Source organism: Lygodium microphyllum, chromosome 5 (assembly GCF_053477565.2).
Source record: "Lygodium microphyllum isolate KBCC chromosome 5, Lygodium_microphyllum_v1.1.10, whole genome shotgun sequence".
In the NCBI taxonomy this organism is placed as follows: domain Eukaryota; kingdom Viridiplantae; phylum Streptophyta; class Polypodiopsida; order Schizaeales; family Lygodiaceae; genus Lygodium; species Lygodium microphyllum.
The window spans coordinates 103,329,557-103,338,733 of NC_141139.1; the positions used below are offsets into that span (position 1 = coordinate 103,329,557).

The following is a 9,177-nucleotide window of genomic DNA, read 5'->3' on the forward strand; positions in this document are numbered from 1 at the left end:
TAAATCAAAATTGGTAGTCTTTAGATTGTTATTCTGTTTCTTTTGGATGTCATGATGTTGCTCTAGCAAATTTCAATTTGAAATAAATATAATTAAGGTGCCTATTTCAAGTTATTGAATTCTATAGCCCAATAATGGTGGATGCTAGATAAGCCCCATATTGATTACAAGAAACTCCTCCTCAAAACATGTGACAAAAAGAGGTGAATGTAGCTATAGATGTGATAACCCTAGATGGTTGCGTGGGGAAAATAAGACAGGTGTATAGATATAGATGACATGGAGTAGATGTGGAAATTGGAATTCATGTTTGCGCACATATGATGAAAGCAAGTGGAAAGAGAGAGGTAAAAAGAGAGACCAGTCTTGTGAAGGATGTAGACATAATTGAAAGTGTGGATTGCACTTTAATAAGTGAGGCATCCACCTTGTACTTAATGCTCTAACTTTTAAGGGTAAAATGATTTTGCATTATTTATTTTAAAAGTGTGCAACAATGCATGTGGGAAAGAAAACATTTCAAAGGTGATTTATACATGTTATTCGTGATGATTATATGCAGACAAGTTTGTTGTTTTATAGAGTTCTTCAATTGTAATGGACATTGAATTTCTATATCTTAATGAATAAAGAGACTTAGGTCTCGTGACATGGCTTACTGATGCAAGAATATTAAGCGCAATCTTACTCGTTAAATCTGAAGTGCTTTTGAATAAAGGAGGCCTAGATCTTGTGACATGACTTACTAATATGAGAACATGCATACTAAATTTGATGTTTCTAAATCCATAGATGGTGGTAGAAAATTGAACAATGTATAAAATTTCAAAGTGTGGAAATACCATGCTTTTGGTAGTGTATTCGCAAACCGTGTGGAATTTACATAAAAAACCATACACTTCTCTTTAAAAGTTTAAAAGGAGACCTTGTCTTTAAAAAAAATTAAAAGAAAAAGGGATGCTGATTCCTCTTTCATCGTTGGGGAGCCAAAAAGAGGACTCCAAACGAAAAGCAACAGTGCCTTCCTAACGTAATGAAAAGGTTGTTTGGGGTCTTCTTAGATTATGGAAAACTTAGTGTTTTTTGTCTGTAAAGGCCCCGGGACCCTAGCTGTGACTAGCCTTGCAACGCCAGTATCATCAGGCGAAGTGGAGCCGATCCCAGAGGAAGATGAAGAACGGCTCTAGGCGAGCTGATCCCAGGACTCCTGAGGCTACTTTAAAAATTGTATGCTCAGGGTCCTCATTTGTCAGCTGCGGCCTAGAGGAATCGAGAGGAAAGACGATTTCTGAGGATGAAGGACGCTAACTACGATAAGCTGGGCAGGCACGCTTATGCCGACACGTAGACGAATCAAGTAGTCGTTTGTACACTAGTATGTAGGCAGAGTCTAATCGACCTTCGGCACGCAAACCATGACGTGACTGCATATTCTTGCCGTAGGCCAGAGACGTCGAGGATGGAAGTAGGTGAAGAATATTGCGCTGGAGCGGTACCGGAGGTCAGTACAGCAGCTCGCTAATGGAGTAACGGCTTCATTGGAGCTGTTTCTGCCTGCGAGATACCTGATGGACTACGAGACTATTGAAAAGCTAATCACAAGTAGGCGGTAGCTGGCAGCCGCCCCAAGACGACGACCGCGGTGTCCATCAGTCGAACTGCTCGCCAGAGAAGGTCTGTCCGAACTGCCAGTTGGCAGGTGCGGCGTCGTAGGAGGTGAGGGCGCGGCCGTCGCTGGTGGTGACCTGGAAGGACAGGCTCTGGCCGCCCAGGTTGGCGTTGCTCTGCCAGTTCTGGCCCCAGTTGCGCGTCATGGGCTGCCAGCCGGTGCGGGAGCCCTTGATGGACACCGCGCGGATGTCGCCCGCACCTCCCACGTTGGTAATGAGGACGAGGTTGAAGTAGGCGTGGCCGTTGAGAGTAAAGTGAATGCCGCCCCTCTTCTGGCAGGGCACCCTGAAACGTATCATTCAACAACTTAACTTACATATACATATATATGTATGCATGATGATGATGTTGACGACCATGGTGTAGCGATTTTACGACAGTTAGCACCGAGCAGAAAATGTACAGAATTATTGCTAGATAGAGACAGGAATGGCGCTGTAGGTACCTTCTGTAGAGCACCGGCACGATGCCTCCCTTATAGACCCCGATCTTCTCGAAAGCCGGCTGTGCCATGTCGAAGTGCTGGAGAGGGGGATTGCACCATCCGCCGTCGGTGTTGGACTGCGCTGGGTTGGGCGGGCAGAAATTGGTGGCCGTGACCACCACGGACGATGATCCACCAAGGCACCATTTGGGGTCCGCCTGGGCATCGCACCTGATCTCGAAGCAGGCACCGCAGCTCAGCCCGCCGTTGAAGAGCGCCGTGCTCAGGGCCGCGGTGTTGGTGCCGTAGCCGGAGGAGTAGAGGTCACCGTAGCCGCAAGCGCCGCCTGCAGTGTCACGATCATCGACAATAGTATCAACATCAGCAAGCCGAGCAATCACTTAAAGCGGCTCCCACGAGGCATGCGGCCTTTCTTTTACGATTAGGAAGGAGGCACCAACGTACCCATTGTGCCCGAGGCGTCGCTTCCGCCGTAGAAGGTGGCATGAGCGTTGCTCCAGCCGCTCTCTTTGGACGCCCCGCCGCCGTAGTAGGATGCACTCACTGGCACTATGCCTACATTCATACCTAGATTAGCTGTGGCCAGATACAACACGACTGCTACGCCTCCGATCATTGCCTTCCAAATAACGGGATGCAGCTGCTGTCCCGCAGAATAGGTGATCGTGGAAGAGGATGGAATGGCAGCTGGCGCAGCCACGTTGCAGGCGTCAATCGAGAGAGGAGAAAGAAGATTTAAGACTACAGAGTGCTGCTTGCCTCTGCCTACTTGAGCCTGCGGGGGTATATTATATAGTTCGTTGGCTCACCGATCATACAGCCGAAAGAGCTGAAGCAGCTGGGCCCTCTGTCCTAGCAAACAAGGTTAGGTAACACGGATGAGATGTGTCGTACTGAGACGCTGCATGTGGCCGCTAGAGTCTAAGAGGCGGCCCCACTCTGTCGAGCTGATTGTCTGACCTAATACTCGCTGCAACCTGCAGCCTACCATAATTCATTGCCCTATCGTTGTCGCTGGCCCGACACAGCACGTTCTGCTCTTGCCCAGCCAAATTAGTCCAAACCAACGACCGCCACAACTTTCCGATATTAATGTATGCACTATGTACCGCATTGGATTTCGCGCAGGGCAGCTGTTAGAGGGATGGATGATTTTGTCAGTCGTGACTGCGCGCTTGCCCCAACCCCAGCTGGGGTAATGTGAGATGCTTTCCATGTGGAGAGACGATTAGAATGACGTGTTAAACATGCCATGATTAAAACAAACTCCTATCCAAGTCCTTGCTTGATACTAGCGCCCTGGCCAAGTCCTTGCCCCATTACAAAACAAAAATCCCTTCGATATCGTATTATTTACTCGTTCAACACGAGTTTCTTCTTCAAAGTGTATTGGATTTCATTGAAAAGTGCTTCATGCAATCTCTTTAAAACTATCACCAAACCCCATGCACTAGTAGCAAGCTCTAACAAGCATTATGTAACTATGAATTTATCAAACAATCGGCACGATAAAGTTGGTTCTTAGGAGATGATTCTTAGGATCCCATGGCCACATGTATCACATCCTTGTATATCATTGGTGGTGTTACCAACTATAAGCAATCTACTAGTCAAAATAATATCAAGACATTTGAAAATTTTGCAAATTGGCAAACGTTATGAGCCTAAAAAACTAGCTCTATGATCAATGATATAGCCAATTTCTTTGTTGTGGGATAGCTTTTGGTGTACTTGAAAGGGGCTAGCATGAAACCATCCTGATGACTTCTTATTGTTTTAAGTTTATTTTCAATGTTAGTTTCTTATATTGATAGTGATTCAAGATCATTCAATGCCCTTCTCTATTCTAGCCTCCTCATGAAGGATTTAACATATATGTTATAATGCAATTACAAAAAGTAATTTCACTTGTTTGTATGGAAAATAATTTTTGCAAATATATGTGTGTGAAGGGAGAGAGAGAGAGAGAGAATTTGTGTGTGTGCACGTGTGTGTGTGTGTGTGTGATGAAGCTACCACAAATAATTAGGATATGACCACAAATAATTAGAAACTTGCACTACAATAGAAACGAGGCATAGACACGCATGTTAGACGCGCAAAGTCAGGCGCATCTATCATTGCGTCTATATGTGCGTGTAAAAGAGCATGTAAATAGACGCGAATTTTGCGTCTATATATCCGCGTAAATAGATGCCAATATAGACGTGCCTCCAGACGTGCAATTATTTAACCACCTGAAATTGGACTTAACATAATAAAAAAAACGAGAGTTAATAATTATTTAACCACCTGAAATTGATTCTTGAGTATGCACGTGTGTGCATGATAAAAACCATAGAATTAAGAATACACATTGAATCATTGAATAAAAAAACCAGAGTTAATAATTATTTTTGCATTGCTCTCTAATGAATGGCAGTTCCTCCAGTTGACAAGCCTGATATAAGTAATTAGCGACAAGGGACAGAAACCTTATTATACAATTAGTAGCAAGCATTGCAATATGTATCTCGTAATTTCTCTACTTGAAGATGATAAAAAATACTTCCTTTTTATTATGGAAATTTCAATTTAGCTTTAAACTTGACTATTGATTCTTGAGTATGTACATGTGCACATGATAAAAACCATAGAATTAAGAATACACATTGAATCATTAAGCAAATTAAGTATATTGCAGTGAATGATCCATCTCACCTTCAATGAGATCAGCCCTTGCTAAAATATCTACTTCTAGGTCTATGTTACCAAGAGGTAATGAAGCAAATAAGTCTATCCCACTATCAGATGTGTTGCTATATTGCTCAATAACTTCATCAATATCATCAACAATCACATTATTATTTTCTTCTATGTTTCCTTGAACATCCTCGTGAGGTTCATCTTGTACTATATCACGCATATAATCCATTATGGTGTCATCATGTACATCTTCATTAATTGTTGGCTTGTCATCTGCTATCTCCATGTCGGTAATATTACCATATATTGGTTTTGAACGATTAGATATAGGGATGACATACCACCATTGGTTATTGTTTACCATTGGATGATACACAACCTGTATTTGAAAAAAAAAAGCAAGAAACTTAAATACTTATTATATTGTGTATATGTATCACATGTATACATATTAAAAAATTAGCTTTTGCATATATACTTACTCGCATTGTTAAGGTAGTACTAATGTGTCATTCTTGTTTTGGTGAAATTTTATAGAGTCAATGATTACAAAACCACTTGGATGACATCTGATTGTGCAATGCTCACTATTTGTTACCACTTCTTTAAACCACTTCACATCCAGTACATATATAAAGAATCGTCTGAAGTCAAGCTTCAGAATATCTTGGATCAAGCCACAATAACCTTCCATGGTACCATGGGCATCCTCGAAGTGATCAAGGACACCACAATCTTGGGTATTTCTCTTTTCATCTATACGTTGAGTTCCAAGATGTTTACCCTCACATCAAATAGCATTGAATAATGTGCACTAGTAGTAAAAGATAAAAGATCAAACATGTCAATTCTTTATATAAAATATAACTTATAGAAACAAATTAATTGATAGTATGTCTCACCTTTGATAAGCAACCTCGTGCGTATTCCCACTCTTCTTGAGATATATTAATTTTCTCCTCTTTTTTCATTCTTTCCATTTCCTCATGTAACCAATCTATATCAATATGACGTGGGAGCGCATCTAGATGATCTGAAAATGAGACATTACATCCATATCTGGTGCAAAATGCTTATCTTTCACTTTTTTTTCTTGCTCTTGCTTCATTGTATAGTGTCATCCATTTGCTCATTACATCACTATTGAGCACACAAAAACTATTTAACTTACAAAGTTGTTCTTTTGTTAGCACTTTACTCATTCCTTTTTCTTGAGGTATTATAGAGGTCATCCTCAAGTCTTCATCATCTTTCCATAGTCGTGGTTGAGAGGGATCCACTTCAGCAATATATTCAGAGATATAAACAAGGGATGATTGCATTAACCAGCCCTCAGCCATGCTTCCCTCAGGCCGTGCTTTTTGCCTCACAAAATCTTTCAAGGTTTTCATGAAGCGCTCAAGAAAAAACATCCACCTTGCATGAACTGCCCCACAAAGTGCGATCTCATCAATCAAATGTATGAGTAAATGTAATTGAGTAGTCAAAATGGATCGAGGAAAAATTTCCTCCACCAAACAAACCACCTTAACAGATAATACTCGAGCATCTTGCAATGTGTTTGGATCAATTTCCTTCGAGCTCACATATCTGTCAGGATGTATTTGAGAATTGTTTATTTGTGTGTCGAAGTTCAAAGATATATAATGAAAAAATACAATGTATACACACCTCACAAGCTCTCCCATCTTGTAAATGATATCAGGTACATCTTTGGATACACAATGGGATATGCTAGTAGGAAGTATGAACTGAATGTAAACAATATTCATAGATCAAATGATTAGTTGAGGAAAAATACACCCTCTATAACGATCACATATGCATTTAATTTTTCGTCGTAGCCATGCATCTCGATTATGAAGACGTAATGTTTTATCCTCACTTGAGGATATGCTCGTTGACTCATCAGCATGCACCGCACTAGGTGATGACGATGACATGATTAAACCTAATTCATGACAACATCAAAATATTTGTCATTCATATGTTTACATAAAAACTTCAAGCTGGCGTATTAATTATTCTAAGATCTCAATTTTAAATACACAAAACTCATCATAAATACATTAAAACTTATGATAAGAATTCACTATCAAAACTTACCTTAAAAATAAAAAATTATGATAAAATCTAAATGCGCGTCTATATTTGTGTTTATGTACGCGTCTAAATTAGTGTCTATTTGCACGTCTACGTTCGCGTCTATACGCGTGTTTACCTAAACTTAGACGCACATATACATGCCAAAATAGACACACACGCCAAAATTCAAAACATACTTAAATCATTTCTTTTCAAACTGTGCCTTTCCTTTCTTGCGTTTTTTGCGGTTCTGAAGCTTGAGTTTAGCCAACATGCAGTCTCTTCATGCCTCACCTAGTCTCTTCATGCCTCACCTCCTCATGACTCACCTCTTCTTTCATTTCAAACACACAAGAAGGGAAAAAAGAAAGCCAAGGTGAGAAAGAAAGAGAGAACAAGAGAGAGGAGAACAAGAGGAAGAAGAAGCAGCAAGCAAGCATCAAGAGAGAGTAACTTACCAAGGAGAGAAAGAAGGAGAAGGAAGAAGCGCCACCACCCGCCACACCAAACACCCAAGGTGAGTCCTCTTTCTCTCTCTCTCTCTCTCTCTCTCTCTCTCTTTCTCTCTCTCTCTGTGTATTAGGATTTCTGATTCTATTATATATTGCATTTTGTAAATCATGAATGGCGGTTATCGGACTGTAATCAGCCGACTGAGCGCGTCTGCCAGCGTGTATATATTTCAGTGTAGACGTAGGGATAGACGTGAAGAAATATTTTCTCTCATTTCGTCTGAGGCCGCGTCTCAGAGCGTGTGTATTCTGCATTGGAGATACGAGAATACACGTGCTCTGCACAGAGGCTTTGACTTTCGAGTCGCGTCTCCAGGCGCGTGTACTCTGCAGTCTACACACGATGATACATGCGCGCATGAGAAGCATTGACCTAGAAATCGCGTCTGACAGCGCATCTATACTGCATCTCAGATGTGGATATAGACACGCTCTGGACAGAGGATTGACTTTAGGGACACGTATGAGAGCGTGTCTATCCTGCAATTTAGATGCGGTTATACACGCGCCAGTGCCAGCTTTGATAAAAAATAAATTTCATTGCCTAAACAATATATTTTTGCAATGATGAATGTGACCAATCTCATGTTTGTGTTTATCAGTTTTCTTGTTTATGAGAAGCATTAGCACTTAAGTTTTATGCTCAATATCTAAAGAAAGCTAGATTATTAGCACTATCAAGTGCTATGAGCATATTCCATGTATTTTTTCTATGTGTGAACTTCAAAAGCCTTCTCTTACATAATGATTCTAGGTTCACTGAATGGTTTTTCATAATTAATGTTGGATTGGATCAAGGATTATGGCTCTTTGAAAATGTTTAGGTGTGGATGAAGGTAATATATGATTTTTTGTATGTAAACAAATTTATCTTTTTCCTGTGTTTTTTTTGCAGATGTCGCATCTTGGTTCATCTAGCAATGACCCGGATTTGGATCGCATGAATGATACATTGGCCTTGTTCGGCAGGGGGGTCAATGCATTTTTTGGAGGTTTTCCTAGAAGGGAAGACTTCATGGGAGAGATGACCAGACACCTTGGCCGCTCTCCCACAACAGACGAGGTGTTCAACGTCATGTCTAGAACGCATCTGATGTCTTTGCATGGCACTACTTCCCAAACTCCAATTGCACGTACTCCACGTGGAGATACTCCACGTGCAGCACCTGTACATGCATCGGCTAAAGCACAAGCGTCAACCGACGCACGTGCATCTGCAGAAGCACGTGCATCCAGCGAGGCAAAGGGTAGTCTACAGAGAGTACTACAACAAAAAGGCTCCATAGACGCGCTTGTAGATGCAATATTTGAATTGTGTTTAAAAATATCGGGCGCGTTTATTACCGCGTCTACTAGCGCATCTAAAATTTCGCGTCTACAAGCGCGCTTATAGTGAAAACTATATACACATATAGACGTGCATATACACTCCAAGATAGATGCTCCTATAGACGCACTTATAGAAGTGCATATACATGCGCATACACATGTGCATATACATGCGCACATACATGCACATATACACGTGTATATACATGCGCACATAGATGCGATTATAGACGCAGAAAATAGTGTATGAAAAAAAAACCTCAAAGGAGATGTGGTTGTTTAATGCGAGTGCGTCTATAGGCGCGTCTACTCTGTGGATCAGACGCGCTCTTACACACGCCAGGCCCACAAAACTCAAAAAAACCTAGGAGGTTTTATGGATCTTCAACGCTTGCGCGTCTACGAGAGCGTCTACTCTGTATATCAGACGCGCTTGTAGACGCGAATTAG

At 41.3% G+C, this 9,177-nt stretch overlaps 1 protein-coding gene across 1 annotated transcript; it reads right to left on the reverse strand.

The window, feature by feature from the left end:
* Window positions 1-837: 837 nt before the first annotated feature.
* LOC148036224 (expansin-A10-like) lies at window positions 838-2,884 on the reverse strand. The gene is made up of 3 exons (XM_087678220.1): window positions 2,561-2,884; window positions 2,117-2,441; window positions 838-1,956 (listed from the first exon to the last, which is right to left on the reverse strand). Exons 1-3 carry the CDS (start codon window positions 2,730-2,732, stop codon window positions 1,650-1,652), a joined length of 804 nt encoding a protein of 267 aa, XP_087534346.1. The 5' UTR covers window positions 2,733-2,884; the 3' UTR covers window positions 838-1,649.
* Window positions 2,885-9,177: the final 6,293 nt, after the last annotated feature.